The sequence below is a fragment of the Phycodurus eques genome, chromosome 10 (genome assembly GCF_024500275.1).
Source record: "Phycodurus eques isolate BA_2022a chromosome 10, UOR_Pequ_1.1, whole genome shotgun sequence".
Classification (NCBI taxonomy): Eukaryota; Metazoa; Chordata; class Actinopteri; order Syngnathiformes; family Syngnathidae; genus Phycodurus; species Phycodurus eques.
This window is the reverse complement of record NC_084534.1, coordinates 8,447,948-8,470,310: the sequence shown is the minus strand read 5'-3', so window position 1 is coordinate 8,470,310 and position 22,363 is coordinate 8,447,948. Positions and strand designations below refer to the sequence as shown.

Sequence of the window (22,363 nt, the reverse complement as noted above, 5' to 3'; positions counted from 1 at the left end):
GTGGCTGAGTATACACTTTTTGAAGGACATCTAGAGGAGCTTTATCTGCCCTGGCTGATCCAACGAAGTGCGCGCGTGAGGACTACTTTGGGTTTCTGCAGCTTGAAGCCCTGTTCGTGCCCCTGGTGCAATCCATCATGCGAGGTAGATGTCAAAGGGCATTTACTGCCTCAAGATGTTCCTGTTTTGACACCAGTTCAAGACAACGAAACGAGAGGAGCGGAATGTGACTGGCATGGGGCTGTTCATTGCCCGGGTTTATGTCTGCTTTTGGCACCAAGCTCCTCTGTCATCCCACGCCCCATACAATGACGTCATGATGGTGACTGAACTCCAGAAGTACAAGTACACAAACCAGATGAATGTCTCTGCAACCATGAGCAATGCTCTCTGATGGCATCTCTGATACTTGGCGTAGGATTTGGTTGGCCTTCCCCTGTTGCACGACCGAGTTCAAGACAAAATGAAGGCCGACTGCGTGACTTGGATGAAGTCGGAAAATCCGACCAAAGATCACACACGCCGGGCCAAAATTGAAGACAAGTGGGACCTCCGCCTTGATGTTTCTTGACCAAAAGGTCACCTCATGTTTTTGATGTCCTGAAAAAAGGCGGTGCCCAGGAAGTGAAACAGGGCTTTCTGCAGATGGATCTGTTGGCTTGGAAGGACAACAAGCTGTATGAGGACTTTCAGGACAGAACCAAAAGCCTTGTGAGTGGTGAACGACGCAACTGAATGCGGAGTGGCCCTGGCAGAGGCGTACAATGCAATGCTGACGAACAAACACCGAATGGACATTCCTGACTCCCTAAAAGTCCAACCTGATGAAGAAAAAATAAAGTGTGGCGACCCTTAAATGATGAGAGATAGAGAGATTAAATTTTACATGTAATTCCTTTTTGTGAAGTGTAATAAAATTAGTCCTGAGGAGAGAGAGAAATATAATTTTAATTTTTTTGGACCACCAATATAATAATTTAGTGGTGCAACAATACATATATCTGTATCGAATCGTTCGATACAGTGGTCACGGTTCCCTGCGCACTATATGACAATATGTCATTTTAAATCCACTGTTTAAATCTCTGATGATGAGGAGCTGTACTAAACTACGCTGCATTATGCCTTTGTTGAGCATTGATCCACTATGCTGCTGCTCTCGCATGTTCATTCCGACCAAGGAAGGGTGCGTTTGGAGATTTGATTTTAAGTGTTAAAGGTCCCATATTTTGGCCATTTAGACCTCTATAGCGTGACTCTTTAATAAGGACTTAGTATCAAAGTATCAATTTCATTTTTAAAAAACACCTTGGTTTTGTCATACAAGTGTCCAGTAAGAACTTTGCGAACCTCAGAGGGCTGGATGTTGAGTGCTACGCAGAGTTACTTGACTTAATTACTGCACTATATTACTGCGAAATGGAAGATGAAAAGCAACGTTCTTCAGACACGCCTCCTCGACAATCATGCTTCTGATGATTTAACCAAAGGTCTGACAGAAACTGTGGATGATTGGAAGTTAGTGTGACCAAAATGTGCAGGTACATCTCAATAAGTAGAACCTGGTAGAAAAGTAAATTTATTTCAGTCTTCATACATTAGATAGCTTCATTAAACACTATAAAAACATTAAAAATCATTTTAATTGTTTCTTGATTTGATTTTTACGTAATATTATAGTTTCTTGAGATGGTGAATTTTGGGTTTTTGTTTGCTGTAAGATATAATCATCAAAACTATATTGTAAATATATGAAAAAATTCATGGAATATTTCACTCTTTTACTGAACTAAATGAAGCTTCTGACACTATTCTAATTTATTGAGATGTACCTGTAACTAAACCTGTGACAACTGACAATGCCAGGAATATAGATAAGGCTGCCAAACTGCTGGACTAGTTATGGTATAACTTTTATTTTCTAAGGAGCTATTTATTTCTAAAATAATGTATACTCTGTAGCTAAAAATTGTTGGAAGTTTGTTTCAATTCCTTACCCATATTAATTTCTGCGTGTTCGTTGTTTTCTAATGAAAGGTAACCACAGAATGAACTCACACTCGTTGCAATTTGATCCGTATTTTTGATCCAGAGCTCAGTACCATTACAACGTCACACACACACGGAATTCCGGGCCTTTTTCCCTGCCACCGAACCTTTCATCACGAGTAGACAGAGGAAAAAGAGCGCCTCTCCCTCATAGCCCTTACATTTATAGTTTATGCTTAAAGACTTCTAGATGTTGCTGCTGTGCCCACGCCCCATCTGGTTCTTGGTGATAAGCCCCACCCAAGAGCAGGTGATGCAGGTACTTTTGCTGGTGTTGCCAAGAGCCTGACTTGTTTTCGGTTCGTCAGCTGTCATCCGGGGCCACTTCTTGCAACATCTGAGACATCCTGCGATGTTTACATTTCTGTGACAAACAAGCTACCAAAACACTTGCCAGCATATTGCCAAACCGTCTATGTTTTTGGCCAAAATCATAAATTACTTTTAGTTATTGCAAACAATGTTAGCTGTTATGATTATTTGATTAACTAGAATATTGTATGATTGTTTCATTAGATGAAATATTTGCCTAATCCTTACAATCCCCTCTCTTGACCTCAGTTAGGCTGAGGTCAACCAAATCATTTCAGCGCAGACATTTAGCAGAATGCACAACAGAAGATATAGATTTTTTGAAATGATTATTTTTACGTTTTAAAAAGGCAAGAAAATGTAATTTTGTTTATCGAAAAAATATCAAACTGTGACACTTAAGTATCGACCCGAACCGTGAATTTTGTAATGTTGCACACCTAATAAATACATTATAGATGTGTGTGTATGTATGTTGTATTCCTCAGAGCCATGCCACTCTCTCTCTCTCACTCTATTCAAAATATAACCATCATCACATGGCCGCTATGTCAATGCCCCACATTCAACATGGCCACCATGTAGGCACGGGAGGGACGTCTTTTGAAACTGGATGTTGTCATATTGTATACCTCGGTTCCCGGACATACGTCAGTCTTATTCTCGGCTTGCGTTGCGCGACAGCGCCAGTAAACAACATTGGCCAATTCTGGAACTGACAGCCATTGTCAGCAGCATTTTAAGTGACAAATGGAAACTGTTTTTGGACACATTTTTCAGTCGTGACGGTCCATTTTATCCGATATCCGTTATATTGGGGTCTGTCTTATCGAGGTTTCACTGCTTGCGCCCATTCTGCATTTCCTCGTTCCTTAGCCCCCCCTTGTCCATAAAGCCTAGTGTTTCTAAACGTAGCACAAAATGGTTTTCCTTTCCTGTTTTACCTTCAAAGCTATTGTTCTGTGTCCTTGCCTCTGCAAAAAGAAACTCGCATGCAAACCATTAGGGTATAGAGAAAAATGGCATCTGTCTGTGAAAGACCTGTAAATAGTACAGATGAGCAGAGGCAGGAGCAGTAGAGCATGCCCTCCTGGATTTAGATCAGGTAGATTTGCATCCTTGCAGGATAGGTCTAATCTCCAACAGACAGGCTTAAAAATGGAAAACATGACTCTTGTGTCTCGACAGGTATATAAGTAATTAGTATAGTTAATAAGCTTGGATTTATGCAGTCTTATTCAGGTATAATACTTAAGAAAAGATAACAGATGAGTAAGGCACAGACACTGCTAGAGTACAAAACTGTTGTTTTCTCAATAAAGTATAAAAATCAATCCATCTATTCTCAGCACTTAATGTTGTTCGTTCGAGATAGGAGCGACCCAGTCTCCTTTGGATGGGTGCGGGAAAACTAGTTTTGTTACTTTTTAGAGGGCCAGTGTATGCGGGCAACATGTTAATGTCTCAAATACAACTTAAAAGTAGCACTAAGCAGGCCCAAAAAATGGCATGTAAATTTGACACACCACAAAGAAGAGTAATGTTAACAAGCCTGCCAAATTTGAATGAATAATAATTTTAAAAAAATCCCTAATTATATAAAATCAGGTTTCAAAACTTGAATAATAAGGGCCACTTCTCATCTTTCAGATGCTGTGGGTGTGTTGTATGGATGTCCCAAAAAGAATCAAACATAGTGAGGGGGGTGATAGCTTATATGATGTAAAATCACATTAGGAGGCTCAACTTCAAAATCGAATGGTTATTGTGGACTATAATCATAAAAATAAGCACACAAGTCAACTTGCCCTCATTGTTAGTGACATAATGTCACAGCCGAACACAGCACCTGATGACAGCGGCACGGTCGGAGGAAGCCCAGGTAGTTAGACAGTCGTCACTGCCTCATTCACTAGTATTAAGTTACCACAAAGCCATGTTGTCTCTTGTGAAAGTTTAGAAAACTATCCTTCGTAAAATGCGCACTGCAGAGTCGGCTGGTGGTGTTGATGTTCAGCTCGCCATCTGCGTGTGTCTTTAAAAACGGCAATCCATCGCTTTTTTATTTCCTCATTTTTTGGGAGCTTAAAAAAACATCACCGAGCTGTTCTGTAAATTGAGGCATCCTGCAAAGATGCATTTTCAGGGTTTAGCCATCGTTAGCTTGCTAACTGCAAGCTGGAGTGGTAAATGGGTCTTGTTATGGAAGCTGAGCACAGCTAACTCAAAACGGAGCAGCCAAGCAAAATAATGTCACTTTGTACTTATTTAGTGGGGGAGGGAACTCGCGCTAGAAAGTAAATATTTTGGCCCCGCCCACAAATTCAGGAAAATTCAAACGGTGAAAAGCTGTAGCTCAAGCTGTAGCTCAACAATTCATCACTATATTGTTAGAAGTCTTTGCATATATTTTCAGGACTTCAAACATATTTAATGTATTTAGAAACAAAACAGATATCGGCTTAGAGCCCCTTTAAATATCTTCACGGGACTTTGCAAGTGCTTGTGGTCTGGTGAGAATTTATTACTTTCTGGATCGCTATTCTTTTTAAGCCACGAGCAGTAGACATTGATGTACTGTGTAACAGTGTGTAGAGTCGTAAAGTAGCACTGCCATCACTAGATTTATTGCTCAAAAATGACACTGTCTAGCTGACAAATTGTCCTCCTCTGATGAAGGCAAGTCAGGTCTTCTTGACTTTAGTAAAATGTTCCATGACTTTGTTACAATGACTTAAGGAATCCCCGAAGGCAAGCTCTGTTACGGAATGCTACGGAGCCCTTAAAAGGACATGGAAAAAAGAGAAAAGAAACATCTTTCTCATTGTAACGAGAAAGTTTCTCATTAGAACGAGAAACTTTCTCATTTGAATGAGAAACGCCTACCTGTCTGTCTACCTGTGTGTGCGTGGTAGTTTATTTACAGACACGCACGCACACACAAACACACGCACACTAGCAAATATGACTCAGCTATTCTATAGCCTATACTGCTATATTTGCGTGATGAAAGTTTACATTTATACTCACCTTATCTTCTTTTAGTTGGTCGATGACACTAAAGGTATATTCCTTGTTTTGAGGAAAGAGAGCAAGTCCTCTTCTGTTGCCATTCTCTCAGCTGACATGCGCTGGAACCAAGTTGTAAATAAGCTACTGTACGGCTCGCCGAACGCAGGAAGCTGCCGCTAGCAGGTAAATAAGCTAGCACTCACAGCTAGACGTTTCTCATTCGAACGAGAAAGTTTCTCGTTCAAATGAGAAACACATTTAGAATGTCTGATTTTATAGTGTTGGGTAAAAAGTTGTCTATTGGCCTGGCATAATCCTTAGTATTGCAGTTTTGTTAGTTATTGTCAACAGGAATGCGTTACATGACATCAGTGGATTTTAGGTGTAGCTCACACTTTTTATTAACTATGACAGACAATATGTTAGGATTGTTTCCACACACATCACATTCCCAATTTTAGAACCATCCAACATTTCCTAATGGCCATGTAAATTATTGAAAAGCCCAAAGGATCCCACTAGTTACAGAAATCCCTATTAACCTTGGTAAAGCAGTATTCAAATCTAGTTCGAGCTAACTTTGTTCCTTGCGGGGAGGAAATGGAAATGTGTTCTCTAGCTGAGACAGAACGAGAAGCTGCCCGTTGTTTGAAGTTCCTGTAGGAGCCGTTGCAAGCAGAGGGGGCTCCATCCCTCTGTGTAAAATATTCAGGACGGAGTCTCATTTAGACACCTTCTTGTTGCCTGTTTCCCTACCAATCATACTTGTATAGATTTGGCCTTCGGTCGAGATTTTGGACTCTACAGATTGCGAAACGCTTGTTGATGACGTAATCATATCTGCCGCAGTGGTAAAATGGGTTCAAGCATGTCTGACCACCAAGGGTATTGTTAAGCACCTCACCATTTGATTCGATTTCGATTCTTTAGGTTGTAATTCTATTTGATATTGATTCTATCCGTTACAATTTGATTCGATATTTATTTAAATACTCTGATATCGATTCAGTAAGAAGTAGAAATACACAAATAATAAAGAGTGCATTTTCACAATTTTGAAATATGTATTTTTGATGCCATGTAAAAATATGTTGTATGTCACATCACATTTCTTAAGCAATAATCTGAAAATACAAATATGCACATAACTTGTTTGTGCACATGGAGTACAAAAGTAAAAAATGTGTCGTGTATAAACACTGGAAAGATAAATGCCATGTGAACTTAATGTTTATTACCTCTTGGACGTTGTAATAAAAATATATTTTTTTTTACAATAACTAAGTTTTTATTTTTAAGTAATACCTAATTAAGTAGCATTTTGACAATTGGCAATACTTTCTTCCTCAATCCCCAATAATTTATACCCTCATTAAACAAGTTTTCTATATTGCTTCCTCTGTTGCTTCCATGCAGGTATCTCCTCTGCAGATTATTTGACACTAATTTCCACTCCTTAGAAATGAAATGAGAATTGATAGCTGTGTACGTAGGGGTCTGTCGCTCTGGAAGTCCAAGCATCACATGTAAAAGCCACTCTTTCTGCCCACTTCAACGACTCCAAAACGGCTCTGTACAGCTTTCGGGACGGCGACTTCTGTTGTGTTTTTGAGGTTGGTATTGTGTATCGCGGTTCACGTCTTTTGTCCATTTTCTGTGTTCCAGATTTACAGGGGATTCCAAAATGACCCCAAACGTCAGATTTTAAAAGTAGAAGTTGCTTGCACCACGCTGCTGCTGCCGCGCGGCTGCTTGCTTTAGTCGCCATTTTTGTGGTTGGTCGAGTGTGGATTCCACCAATACAACACGAATCACAGGCCTCCCACAACAGCCTCCCCCTGACCAGGTGGTGAATCGATTTAGAGTATTTGCCGAAACTATATTGAAAGGCGGGTGGAAGAATTGGAATGCATTCATGAATCGATATTTTTAACCACCCCTACTGACCACAACGCTTACGCTAGATTCACACCAGAAGCAAAACAAAATTTTGCCACGCTTCCCTCGCACAAGTTCGATCCTAAGACTCTCACGACCACTGACAAAGCGCTTTGAGTGGCCACAGCGGCTAGCAGCACGTCCAGTCCCCTTGGCTCACCCTTTGCTCACCAATCTCGATGGCGATTGGCTGTCACAACGGAATTTGTGGTTGCAAATGGAAGGAGACAAATTTTTGCATGCTCTTGCCTATTCGCGCGAACTGCATTGACTCTATGTAATCACCTTGTGTGTATGATCCCGAATGGCAAATGGGTGCCTGGTTCCTGCATTGCATAGCTGCTGCCTGCCATTACCGTCTTTATATAAACCGCTCCGAGCTGGTTAAGAAAAACGTTGCATCCACTAGTGTTGTCCACAAGTACTGATACCAGTACCGGACCGAAGTATTTTGACATAAAAAATTGCACGGTACTTTGGAATAGAACAAACAAAACAAAAACAAACATACGTGACAGCGCTCATTTGGTGTCTTAAAGGCCAGTACACAGAAAGCCGACAGTTAGCCAATGACTTCCTGTCTCCTGAAAAGTTAGAAAATGCCTTTAATTGTGGTGTGAGGAACAAGGATTCTGTGTGTGCGTGTGACTGTGTGGGAACCAGGAGAATGACATGGCTTCAAACTGCCGACTAGCTCCTGCCTTCTGTGGATACGTCAGCATGTGTTAGTGTTTCGCTACCACAGCGACATAACGTCAGAGTCCGCAGCTCACAGGGCTCTGTAAGCAAAGTCAGTGTTATATTCAATGGATTATCCTGTGCTGTTAGGGAAAGTCTGCATTTGATGCACACAGGAGTCAGTGTTACCAGGAGGAGAGCCATAGCATTGATAACATGGGACAACTTATTGTTGGTCCGCGCCTCACGGAAGTCAAGCTTGGAGCGCTTAAACCTGAATAAAGGCTAAACCCATCGTCGGTGACCACTCCAGAAATCAGGGAGTTCAAGAAGAATTAAAAATCCACTGGAATGCAAAAGAAAAAACACTGACTATCCAAGTGGAACCAAAAAGTCCACTTTTTAAGTGTCATGGCTCCGTACGCAATGAAAAACAGCACTGGCCGGCCAATGAGATGGTGCACAGGTACAGTATAGTTTACAATTGGAGAATGCAGTCAAATAAAAGAATACTGCACACGAAAAGCTTATACACTATTACGTATGATAAAGTAAATTAATTATAAATATAAATAATTAATATATTCATGGGAAAAATATTAGACACATTATTAGTTGTTCATTTTTGCATGTGATGCAGCCCAATGAGGGTCACAAGCCAGCGCGAACTGAAGGCCCGGACCCAAGCCCGGATAAAAGCAGAGAGTTGCATCAGGGGGGGCATCTGGGTTAAAACGTTGCCAAACAAATATGAACGTTCATCCAAAAACTTCCATACTGGATCGGTCGTGGCCAGGGCTAACAACGTCTGCCACCGCCGCCATTAACCTACAGGGCGCCGGTGGAAATTCAGCTCCTGTGGGTCAAAGACAAAGGAAAGTTGAAAAGCGGGTTCTTAGACAGAAAGACAAGAGGAAAGCACAGAGACTAGAACTGAATGTGGGGACTTTGAATGTTGGGACGATGACAAGTACCTTACTGACAGTAAGGTTGTGCTAGGGAGAGTGTGACTAGACAGCATCGGATGGTGGTGTGTAAGATGACTGTAGTGGTGGGGAGGAAGATTAAGAAAACAGAGGAGAGAACTATGTGGTGGTAGCTGAGAAAGGAAGAGGTGGGACTGGCTCTCGGTGGACAGAAGGAGATTCCAGAAGACTGGACCACTACAGCCAAGGTGATCAGAAAGACAGGCAGGAGAGTACTTGGTGTATCTTCTGGTAAGAAAGGGGAGAAGGAGACTTGGTGGTGGAATCTCAAAGTACAGGAAATCATACAAGGAAAGAAGTTAGCTAGGGGAGAGGTTTGAAGTGGGGCACTGAGAAGACTGAGGAGAGGTGAAAGCAATACATGGAGATGCGACATAGGGTGAAAGTAGAGGTGGCAAAGGCCAAACAATAGATATATAGAGATGTTTTTTTTTTTTATGCATTGTGGGAATCAAACCCACGCCATCTGCATGAAAGGCAGCAGCATGTACGACTACACTACTGGTGCTTACAAACATACAGTCTATAAAAATGTAAAAACATATATTTTTAAGAATCATACACTGAAGATTGCTGATGTAGTTACCCGACAGCAAGCTTGCCGAGGTGTATAATATTGAATTTCAAGTTTAGTACATTAGATTAAAAATACACATTTAAGGTGAAACTCAAATGGGACATCATTTGGGACACTGGTTGACTTTGCAATTGGCAATTGGAACTCATGGAAAAAGACAAGCTATATGTGTCTAGCTTTATGTTTATAGTTGTTTATGTCCCACTTAAGAGAATGTATCGGGATCAGAAAGCTGCTCAATTGTATTTTTATCAGACATTTTTGACTCATTGTTGCTGATAATCTGTGTTGTGTCATTTGCAAACTTGACAATTTTATTAATAAAGGTAGAGGGGTAGATGAAGAGAAATTAAAGGAAAGGGCTCCGCACACAGCTCTGTGGAACACCAGTGTTCAGTATGAAGGTGGAGAAGGTGTGGTTGTTTAACCTGACAGATTGGGGTCATGTCGTTAAATAGTGTTAGTATTCGGCGTGGGACGAGGACCCAGGAGCAGACACGGTTAAAAGGCAGGTTAGAGTGCAGAATGTTTATGGATGGCTCAGTCATAAACCAGGACAGTTGAATCCAGGTGTGGTAGCAAGAGGTCCACAGATGCGGGGTTCTGGCACGCAGGTAATGAGGCAAACCAAGCAGGTGTACAGGCGAGAATTCACGCGTGGGAGTTCTGAGTGGAAAGCAAAACATAGATTAGGATTTAGGCAATAAAGGATTAACCTGAGCCGGATGCGACTGACTAAACAGTATAAATTGATGTGACGATAGGTTGGACTATCTTAAGAATGCGGCTGATGATTATTCCTGGGTCCCTGCTCCCAACTCTATCTTCAATTCTGCGCAGACACACGTAGACATACATATTACACACACAGGGGAAAAAGGGACAGGGCTCAAGGAGGATAGGCAGCAGACCTGACAGAAAGTCCTTGTTGCTATTATGTCAATTTAGTCTTGATTTAAAAATGGATGAGTACACGTGTCAGTTTAGTCAAATTCTGATGAGTTTTATTGCTATTGATAATGGACTATACGGTGGAGGAACATCACTTGCTTATTTGCCACAACTTACCCAACATTCCTTGTTTCCATTCACGCACAGCAGTGCTATAAGGATTCCTAACTCCAACATGCCTTTGTCTCTTCATCACATGTAAAATTCAATGTCTTTTTAATCGCAACAGCAGCTGGAACTGACAGGGGCTGTGTCTGCTGATGGGGCAAATAGCTCAAGAGCTGTCCTGGTGCTCAACCTGACTTAACGCCTCATTACTGGAAAAGGAGAATGAGAGATGTTTGGAAAAAGCAGACAAGATCGAGTCAGGGAGTGCAGATATGTAGTCTGTGCAATTCTCAGTAAAATTAAAACGTATATTGTGATAGACCTTTTCTGACACAGCAGAGGGGAAAAGCTACAATTATAGATTGTGTATATTTGAGACTTTATATCGATTATTCTAACTGCATTAGGCTAAAATCACACTTTCTCATCTTGACTTCCTGCTTTCCATCAGCTTCACTGCAACTGGTTGAGTCCTAAAAGATGGCTAAATCTTCAAGAATACCAGAGCAAAAAGTTGATGCAAGAGTGTGGCGTGGCTGTCCAACGCTTCTTTGTAGCTGACACGGCCTCTGAGGCCTTAGAGGCTGCAAAGAAACTCGGTGAGTAGTATAAACACCCATGGACACACACAAATTTGTTGTGTAGGCCTGTAAATCAGTTATACCGGCACTAAGATTGCTACCTTGCTATGATGTACACATTTACAAAACATTTACATTTTTATTAAATGTTACATTTATATCTTTGTTATGTGTGAATTCCATTATATCTAGTATATTGTGTATAAGCTTACCTCAAAATGTCTGGTAAAATATATACATATTTCTTTCGAAAGGAAGTTTATAATGACTTACTCTAATGTGGTAACTGTGGGAAGCATGACTGTGCTCCATTCCTCGAATTGTATTTTTCGACAAATTAAAGAAAAAAATCCTCATTCACCCCCAAATTGTTCTCTCACAAACATAATTACCAACTATTGCCAAACCATTGCATTCATTTATTTCAAAAGACAGTTATCTGAAAGTAATATTTTTGTGATGCATAAACTGAAGATATTTGTTTCATGGCATTACTACTTAAATTTTTTTTAAAAACAATAACATCGCTAGAAATTATGCAAAGATCTTACTACTGAACACAGTGAAACTCTACGATATAATAGCAGTCCTATTCATATTGCATGGCTCTTTGGCTGTGCTACAAAACATGCGAACTGTTGCGATTAATCAGAGATGAAGTTTTATCAACATTAATCGTGTCTTTAAAATGTCTTGCTAATGCATCACAGCCTTTTTTTTTTTTTTTTTAGCATTATAATTGTGCCGTCTTTTTTTCATCATGGCACTCAACCGAATTAATTTTCTTTTACAACCACTCATGTTCAGTTTTTCACACATCGCAAGGCCTTTGTTTGGATTATTTTTCTTTATAATTTATTTTAACCCTTCGGTTGCAATTTGGATCATTACTCCTTCATGATGCTCGTGCCATGCCATGCTGAAAAGTGACTAAACGGTAAAGTGATTTTATTACAATAGTTTGACAAATGCATTTTACTAAAATAGTACAGAACCGAAACTAATTTGTATGCACTCACACAAACATATTTTGCATTTCCCAGCTTCCCTGTTCTTCTCCCAACCCACTCACTAAATTGCAGAACACATATGTATCACCAGCTTTGTTTTTAATTTTTTTATTATTTTTATTTTTTTATTTAGCGCCCTCTCCAGCTACATCCAGGATTGTCGTTGGCAAGTGTGGTGCCATTCTAAACACTGCTGGGCTCATATATGTGTGTGTGTGTGTGTGTGTGTGTGTGTATATATATATATATATATATATATATATATATATTGAACACATGAAGAAAGGGAGGTGCAAAAAAGCATGGAGAGCCAAGACAACACCTAAAATCTATCAATAATCAAACAGCAATCAATTTAGCAGGTACTGTTGTCACAAGGAAAACAGTGAGTAATGTACTCTGCTGCAATGGCCTGTATGCACGCTCGCCACGCAAGACCCGATTGCTGGAAAACAAAAAGCATGTCAAAGCTCGTTTAAAGTTTGCTGAACAACATTTGGACAAACCAGTTAAATTCTGGGAAAATATAGTGTGGTCTGATGAGAGCAAAATTTAACTCTTTGGATGCCATAAAGCACATCTCGTTTGGAAGAGAAATGACACTCCACATCACCCCAAAAACACCATACCAACAACAGTGAAGTTTGGAGGTGGGAACGTGATGGTGTTGTGCTGCTTTTCAGCAAATGGTACCGGTCAACTTTATATTATTGAAGGAAGGCTGAATGGGCAAATGTACACGAGACATTCTTGACAAAAATCCAAGCCAAGGAAACTCTCAATTGGTTTCAAAGAAAAAAAATAAAGCTACTAGAATGGCCCAGCCCATCACCTGACTTGAATCCAATCGAAAATCTATGGAAAGAACTGAAACGCAAGGTCCATAAAAGAAGCCCACAGAACCTTATATATTTGAAGACTGCTTGTGTGGAGGAATGGGCCAAAATCACACCAGAGCAATGCATGCGACTAGTTTCTCCATACAGGAGGCTTTTGTACAAAGCATTAAATAAACACCAGTTGGCGTGTTCAATACTTTTTCCCGATGTCATTTCACATTATTACATACAACTTAATTTCTATACTTATTTGTGCTACTTTCTTTGTATGTATGGGTTACTTGGGTTCTTCCCAACATCTGGTGAAATTTTCATGTCAATTGCACCTTTGGAAATATGTGTAGTGAGAAAAATGGTGAGCTGCTGTAAATCTATATATGTCTCTCTCTCTATGTATCTATCTATCTATCTATCTATCTATCTATCTATCTATCTATCTATCTGTCTATCTATCTATCTATCTATCTATCTATCTATCTATCTATCTATCTATCTATCTATCTATCTATCTGTCTGTCTGTCTGTCTGTCTGTCTGTCTCCATTTTCTTTACCGCTTATCCTCACTAGGGTCACGGGCTGCTGGAGCCTATCCCAGCTATCTTCGGGCGGGAGGGGGGTACACCCTGAACCGGTCGCCAGCCAATCGCAGGGCACATAGAAACAAACAAACATTCACACCTAAGGGCAATTTAGAGTCTCCAATCAACCTTACCACGCATGTTTTTGGGATGAGGGAGGAAACCAGAGTGCCCGGAGAAAACCCACCCAGGCACGGGGAGAACATTACATTACATTCGCTAAAGAAACCAGAACTCAATTGAAACCAGGCTTTAAAATGCATTTAATCTGACGGTCATTGATTCTTAAAGTGTGCTACACATACCACTAGTCGATTAGTGGTACGCAGACTTCCTCTAGTGGTACAATATGCAAAATAGTCACTGCCTAAGCACAGTTTAGCTGTATTTAACTTTTAAAGACCCCTAAAACATAGCAAAACAATGTATATTTGACACATAATAAAAAATAAATCCCAAAGTTTGTGAAAATAAGGCTTCAGAAATGGTCAAGAAATGAGAAGTTCTTTCAGGTTCTAGATGCTGTGGGCATGTCGCTAAGAGATCTGAACATCCCACCTCCCCGGACCTTTCAGCTGTCAATCAAATACACGGCGGCGACTTCCTTCTCTCACGACTCGTAAGCGGAATTTCCAGTGACGGAGATAGCCCACACTGTCATGGACCGCAGAGAAGCAGCCTCTGAGCAGGCATAATGACCATAAGCTGCGCCGCCAGGACAATTTTCAGCGGTACAGCATGTCCGTAACGCTGTTATACTGGACCCCTGGCGGCTTTCCTAACCGTATTCAGGCATGAAGTTCAATGCCTGGATGACATTAAGTTGGGAAAAAAACGGAAAGATGATTTAGTCACATTGGTGTGATATGTCCTTTCCTATTTTCGAAAGGAAGCACCTTTAGCACCACTAATAAATTCAATTTCAAATGATACTATTCAGGTTTGTTTTTTAACTGCAATGTTTCGAATTAAACAATACAAATTCAAATTGTATTTCAAATTCTGTTTTTGAATGCAATTAATTAAGTGTAGAAATTAAAATATATATATGATTGAAATTCATTTCTTGCGGGCACATATTTCAGCCCATAGGCCATGTTTTAATGGTTGAAAGTCGCCTTTTTTCCAACGCAATCTACTCCTCCTGGGGTTAAGTTGTTTTCCCAGGGGAGGAGGGTTAGGAGCCCTCACAATAATAGCTGACTGCTGCCCCCTCAAGTCAAACAAATTATCAAATATAAGTCAAAACTTAGTGTTTTTGTTTTTATTAAAACATTTTTTTAACTAATTGACCTGTTTGTCTGCCACTGCTTGTTGCAGATAAACTTCTTGTTCACAGTAAAATATTTTGCAAATATCATATCTCGAGTCACTGTCAATATTCATACAAAACTATGGTATGCCATCGTGATGCTGTACCTCCTCAAAAAAGGGTATAACTAAATCATATACTGTTGATCGCACCAGTGCTATTAGTGCAAAAGTTAGTATAGAGCCCTGATAATAATGTCTGTCTATTTTATCAGTCTATGACAATTAAAAAAAAAAAAAAAAACTTTGGTCAACAAGCATTTTCTGCTGTGCGTCTTGTTTGCCTAATTAAACTCATCGTAAAAATAGTACCGTATTTTCTCATGTATAATATGCACACCCCCAAGTCAACTCTTTTGAACATGGCATGGTACTCATCAGGCAATGCTTCTTGACAAACTGGTATGTGTTTTGTCGTGCCCAGAGAAGCTTTAAGCCACACTTTCAATCTTGCCTCATTGATTGGACTCCAAGTTAGCTCACACCTTATTAGCTCGTTGAGAATTCATAGCCTAAGGGTTCACTTACTTTTCCTTCCTGTCCTCTGAATGTTAAAAAATTGTTTTAGTAAAAAATATGAAAACATATAATTGTGATATTAGTTTAAGCAGACTATATATTCTTGCGATTAAGATCAGACCACATTTTATGACCAATTTATGCAAAAATGTAAGAAATTCTAAAGTTCACATACTTTTTTTCCTCCCACTGTACATGTTAAAAGTAAAATGTAAGTAAGTAGTGTTTACCACTACCATGATTTGTATGTTGTCTAGTCAATGAACTGAAAATGGCAGGTTGATTCAGGGTACACAGTAGGGGCAATGTCCAGTGGAAGGGAACCAACATGTTCCTGAAATGAGTGCAATATTTTTGGAAACCTTTTATTGGAACCCCAGAGGCAGTGCCTAATCTTTTCTAAATTTATGAAAGACAAAACATCCTTTATCCACATTGAGGGGGGCGGTCAGATAATCTGATAATGAGCATTACTCCTGTTTTTAACACTCTGCAATGATTCTGGACACAACTTCACACCCAGCACAGAAAACGCTTATAGATTGGGAAATCTAGTCATAACTTCACTTCAGCTATGCAAGATATCCGTCAGGGCTAGCCAGAAATGCACCACAAATTAATGCATGCCCAACCTTGGCGAAATACAAATGTATGCTGGTCAAATACATTTAAAGTATGGCGTATGGCTGACTGATGATCCTTTTTTAAGTCCATACACCCTCCCTTTTCGTTCCAACTGTCCCCACATAAGTCGCCTTGTGTCCCTTAACACTTAAAGCGCCTTTTCCAAATTACTTTCATCTTTTCCTTTCAAAAAATAAGGCAGTGTCTCTGGTGAAAACTGCTGACAGTGGTATTTGGTCCCGAGTAGAGTTGGCTTAACCGGAGCCTCTTTTTCTACGATCTTTTTCAGAAGCGCTGAGGGATAAGACAACACTCTTAGAGGTTTGTGCGTGGTGTTTTTGTGTGTGTTATTGTGCCTTTGTTTGTAACTGCAGCCTATGGAGACTGTTGTGATGAGAATACAGAGCCACAGTTATTGGTATGCTATTTTTGCTACCATTTTAGGTTTCACAAGTGAATGATGAGAAGCTCCCCCTGATTCGAGAGTTGGCCTATTCAGTTGTGGTCATTTGACATGGATGAATGGCCTTGATGTACAGGATTTTAGTGCGTCACTAAAAGTTTTGCTAGAGTGGGCAATATATATCGCCTTGGATATAATCGTGTACGTTGCTTTAAATGTGCAATTTTATGTTATCAAGTATTCATACAATCTCTACAGAACTGTATGAAAACACCTGAACGGGTGCGTGGACGGCATATTAGGAGGAGAGAAAGGAGCGAGTGCATGAAAGTCCTCATTCGCCAAATCAGCGAACATGATTCAGTCATGTGATTCAGTGGCAAGCAAAATAAACTCGCTGTCAAACTAGCGGGCCGAGCAACCTATTCAGGAGTTTAGCAGCTTAACAAATGGGTGAATTTAAACAATGGACCTCAATGGCACGCATGTATAGTTTTTTGTTGGCCGAAGTACATGCTGGCTGCCCAAACGCAGCCAGTTTAAAAGTGAAATAAAGAGAATGGACGGCGCTGTTATGATCATATATTCACTGAAGGATTATTCATTCTGGATACGACCCTAGTGAGGATAAGCGGTAATGAAAATGGATGGAAGGATAACATTTGCGAAGAAATGTGCACTCTCGTAGTCATCCCGACTGCTGGTGAGGCTAATGGAGGAGCTAGCTAGCATAGCCCAACTCCTGCTGGAGCTATAAATATATAACTATAAATCCTGTATTTCACTATCCCATCACCGATCACCCACTGCTTTACTTATTTGAACCCTGTGCTGTATTACCAATATCAGCTGTTAAACTTGTCACGGGGAATAAAACAAATAAATAAAATCTGCGGTCATGACGGCACATATTGTTTCAAAATTACGTGTATGTGCGTGTGCCCGCGAGTGTAAACCTTAATCTTTTTCCATTTCATTCTTCATAAGAAACACCTAGTCATGTGGAAAGGTTTTAAAACTTTATGAAGCTGGTAAATCAAATTTCCCTCACGGGATGAATAAAGTCCATCGAGCCATCCATACACGACCTCTGCTAAAGAAAAGATGAGAACTTTTGCAAAACACACTCAGAAAACCCTCGCTGAGTCATTTAGCAAACACATACCATATGACAAAAAGAAATAAACGGCATTGAGAATACCATCAATTACATTTCTGTGTTTCTGCGGTGCTCGAGCCAAATTGATATGCCAATGTGTGCTGTAGCGAAAAACTTGTCTATGTGGTTTAAAATATTTAATTAGGGTTACATTTTTATGTAATCGTACTTTTGGGACATTTGTACCGACCGCGGTCACATTTCTAAGGCTTTAGCCAACAGACTAGAAAAAATTATACGATAATACATTGCGACCAAACAGGTTTTATTAAAGGACAGAGCTCCACCAACAATGTCAGGTTTCAGGTTCGGGTTTGGAGATTTCGGTTCCTGGTTTTGGTGCCTGCGGTCCGCCCGCCCTGGGGAGGGGTTGGCGGGGTCCGGCGGGGGGCATGCGCGGGGACGTGTTTGTGCACGGCGGCGGCGGGCAGGGGTGTGTTTTGACTTTGATGGGGTTGTGGCGTTTGGTTGCATCCATTGAAGGGGAAAGGGGGAGACTCACCGGTGCTGTGGAGTGTTGCTTTTCGTGTCAGGGTGCTAGGTTCCGGTGCGTGCCCTTCAAGGTGTGAGCTTGTAGCAGGGGGTTGGGTTGAAGGTTACGCGTGTGGACCATTTCGCGTGGTGGGGCAGTCCCGGGTGGCTCTTTTGGCGATGCTGTATTTAACTTTGAGCTGAGACATTGATTGGCGACTGTTGCGTCGCTTGGGTTGTTTCCGCACGCATTACCTTTTGGTTCATGGGTTTGGTGGTGGTGCTGGGGAGCCCCGGGTCGAATGTTCATTTTTGGTCTGTGGTGCGGGCTGAGGGGGAATGGGGCTGGGTGGATGTTCGTCGACTCCCTTTATTTGATTTATAAAACATTTTTTTGCCCGGCACCCTGGGGGATTTGGGTTTGGTGGGGAGTTGGGTTTGGTGTCGGGGTGGGGGGCCGAAGTCACTCGGATTCGGGCGATGCCCGGCCCTAGTTCCCCCCTCTTCTCTGTAGTCTGCTGACTGGTTGGGCCGGACCCGCCGGAGTCTAGCCTCTTGCTTCACACACACTGCACATTTTTTAATACTCACACTGTACATACGCACATTGGGCACACTCATATATCATTCAGGGTCTCTAAATTGCCCGTAAGTGTGAATGTGAGTGTGAATGGTTGTTTGTTTGTATGTGCCCCGCGATTGGCTGGCAACCAGTTCAGGGTGTACCCTGCCTCCTGCCCGATGATAGCTGGGATAGGCTCCAGCACGCCCGCGACCCTAGTGAGGAGAAGCGGCTCAGAAAATGGATGGATGGATGGATGAACTTCAGAATAATTATTTGAAAAAACTAACAAAATAGAGATTATGCTTCGTTCTGATCATATGGTAGAAGGGTTTTCCAGAATTTTGAGGTCAACTTTGGGGGTGCGGATAAAACATGGGTGCGCATTATACACGAGAAATTATGGTAATCCAGTTCAACGTACTCCATAGATCACGTGTTACACAATATAGTATGCATAAAATGGGCTATTAATAATAAAATCTACCAATATTATTCAATGGCAAAATCTTGTCATAGAGTATATAACACTTCTCCCTGTAGTCTGCCAGCCGGTTGGGCTGGGGGCCCGACCCGCAGGAGCCGCAGGAGGCTAGCCTTTTACCTCACATTTTTAGTACTCACACTGTACATACTTTGCACATTGCCATCTCATGTAGGGTCCCCTGCGGGACTGGCACTGTGCATGTTGGAGGGGGCGCCGGGCCGGGTCCTGGCACCTCTGTGCTGGTTTCCGGTCTGGTCACCCCCACTTCTCTGCCCTGATGGTCCTCCAGTTTTTATGCATCATGCACCCATCTGTGAGGGGAGGGCAGTGTCGGGCAGGGGTGGACACTCGTCCAGGTATCCTGACACTACAGTCTGCTCTCTGTCCCGTCATGCTTTTACCCCACGGATTTTTAATGCACCACATACATTCGCACATCCTTTGGGAACCTGGTTGGCATGGGTGTGGGTGACGGTTATAGGTCATTATTGCCCTGTGACCGTCTCGCCTCACCCACACCAGTCTCCCCAACTTTAATGCACTACACCCCACCACACATGATCACGGTACAGGGATAATCAGTCAGGGACCTGGTAGCCATAGTCAAAGGGTGGGTGGTGGGTTTTCACATTTCTCTTGGCTTGGCTTCTGGGCAGCTTTACCTCAATGCCCTAGTTCAAGCCAATTCAGTGTTACATAGGGTGAATGCATTAGAGCAGTGAGGGAGTGCTCTGCTTCACTAGCAGATTCCCAAGAGTCCCTGGTTGGACAGAGCAGCTCTTGTTCCTTACCAGTTCCTTACCAGTCACCTGTGACAGAGTAAGACAGATGGTTCTACACTTCTACCAATTCTGGCAAATACCCGATTAGGAGGGAGCGTGTTGGAGGCTGCAGATATACAATTAAAGTGTCTGGAACAGATAAAAAGAATCCAAACACATATTTAAGGGTCAACAAAATATGCAACAGAGCACTCAGATAATACAAGGGCTTAGAGAAACAAGTACAAACTGTTCACTGGCCTCGCTTGGGAACTAATGTCACAGAATAAATTAGATGGCTCTTAAGTCTCTAGTTTCGAAAAAGCCATGAATTTCTAAATTGTCCTAACAGTTGTAAATAGGCTTTACAGGGTAAATCCGCCTGTTTCTCACAGAGATGATTTTTGTAAGCAGCTTAGTGTTTCCACCTCCTCATTACGCACCCTAACCTATTCACGTTGAGGGTGAGACATGGAATTATTTTAGACATACCTCCTCCTCCATTGAATTTGCATGATACTAATGTGCCAGCAGAGGTAAACTGAAGGCTATTGCTTGTTTCCATGGTACCTTGCATGCATGCAAGCTACACAACAATTGATATCTGATTTTGATTTCTACTTAAGTCATTAAAATGGGGAAATGCTACTTGAAGTATATCCCTAGACACAATCAATTATCACTGGTAATCCCACAACAACTACTTCTAGAAAACTATGCCAGTCGTGATGGTGCCATTTTTTTCATGGATATTGTCAGGGAGCATTTCAAGTTAAAAAGAGAGGTGAAAATGGTATCTCATGAAAATGTGTCTATTATTCAAGTGTTAAATGGAAAATAGAGAGGTCCTACCATTGGTTTGTGGCACTGGACAGAGATGGCCTCATTAGGGGGACATATGGACACAATAATTATGATCTTAAACTGATGAATTGTAAAAACATATTTCTCAATTTGTTTGACCTTGCTGTTTGTCTCACTATACAGGAATCTTCTGTGATGTGCGTCCTCCATCTGAGACGCACAAAAATTAGCAGGGACCCATGAAGTGATTTCAATCTAGAACCCGAGATGCATGGCTTCAAACTCACCCTATGTATGTGTGTTGGTGAAGAGCTTCCACACACAGCAAATCAAAGGAGGAATACTCTAAAAGTACGAGTTCTGTCTTGGTGCTAGCCAATCAAAGGCAGAGTAGTGCGGGTTTTCATTTGATAAATACAATGGACACTGTTTTCTTTTTTTCTGGACTCGATAAATTGCAGCTAAAAAACACCCCCACAGCATGATGCTGCCACCACCATGCTTCACTGTTGGGACTGTATTGGACAGGTGATGAGCAGTGCCTGGTTTTATCCACACATGCCACTTAGAATTAAGGCCAAAAAGTTTTATCTTGGGCTCATCAGACCAGATAATCTTATTTCTCACCATCTTGGAGTCCTTCAGGTGTTTTTTGCAACCTCCATGCAAGCTTTCATGTGTCTTGCACTGAGGAGAGGCTTCTATCAGGCCAGTCTGCCGTAAAGCCCCAACTGGTGGAGGGCTGCAGTGACGTTTGACTTTCTAGAACTTTCTCCCATCTCCCGACTGCATCTCTGGAGCTCAGCCACAGTGATCTTTGGGTTCTTCTTTACCTCTCTCACCAAGGCTCTTCTCCCCCCGATTGCTCAGTTTGGCCGGAGGGCCAGCTCTGGGAAGGTTTCTGGTTGTCCCAAACATCTCACCGTTTAAGGGTTATGGAGGCCAAGGTGCTCTTAGGAACCTTAAGTGCAGCAGAAAGTTTTTTTGTAACCTTGGCCACATCTGTGCCTTGCCACAATTCTGTCTCTGAGCTCTGCAGGCAGTTCCTTTGACCTCATGATTCTCATTTGCTCTGACATGCACTGTGAGCTGTAAAGTCTTATATAGACAGGTGTGTGGCTTTCCTAATCAAGTCCAATCAGTATAATCAAACACAGCTGGACTCCAATGAAGGTGTAGAACCAATGATCAGAAGAAATGGACAGCGCCAGAGTTAAATATATGAGTGTCACAGCAAAGGGTCTGAATACTTATGGCTGTGTGATGTTTAAGTTTTTCTTTTTTAATAAATCTGCAAAGATTTCAACAATTACGCTTTTTTTTCTGTCAACATGGGGTGCTGTGTGTACATTAATGAGGAAAAAATGAAGCAATGATTTTCGCAAATGGCTGCAATATAACAAAGAGTGAAAAATTTAAGGCGGTTTGAATACTTTCCGTACCCAGTGTACATTGTTTTTTTTTTTTTTAAATGATTTCAGAATTTGGCCAGCTTTAATACATTTGTCGGTTAATGACGATATCTCTGTGCCAAATCTTTTATATGTTTAAGTGTAATTTTTCTGAGCAAAGCATGAGTCTGTTTGATTTATTTTGTATTTATTTATATTTTATTGTTGTACAGGGGCAGTCACAATTGAAG

The 22,363-nt window shown here is 41.3% G+C and overlaps 1 protein-coding gene across 2 annotated transcripts in view; it reads left to right on the top strand.

Moving 5' to 3' along the window:
* suclg2 (succinate-CoA ligase GDP-forming subunit beta) overlaps positions 1–22,363 on the top strand; it is a 128,424-nt gene that overhangs the window by 23,572 nt on the left and 82,489 nt on the right. For both annotated transcript variants that reach the window (XM_061687712.1, XM_061687713.1), the window contains exon 2: positions 11,063–11,210. In XM_061687712.1, the coding sequence (XP_061543696.1) occupies positions 11,063–11,210 (148 nt within the window). The remainder of the gene's footprint in view (positions 1–11,062; positions 11,211–22,363) is intronic.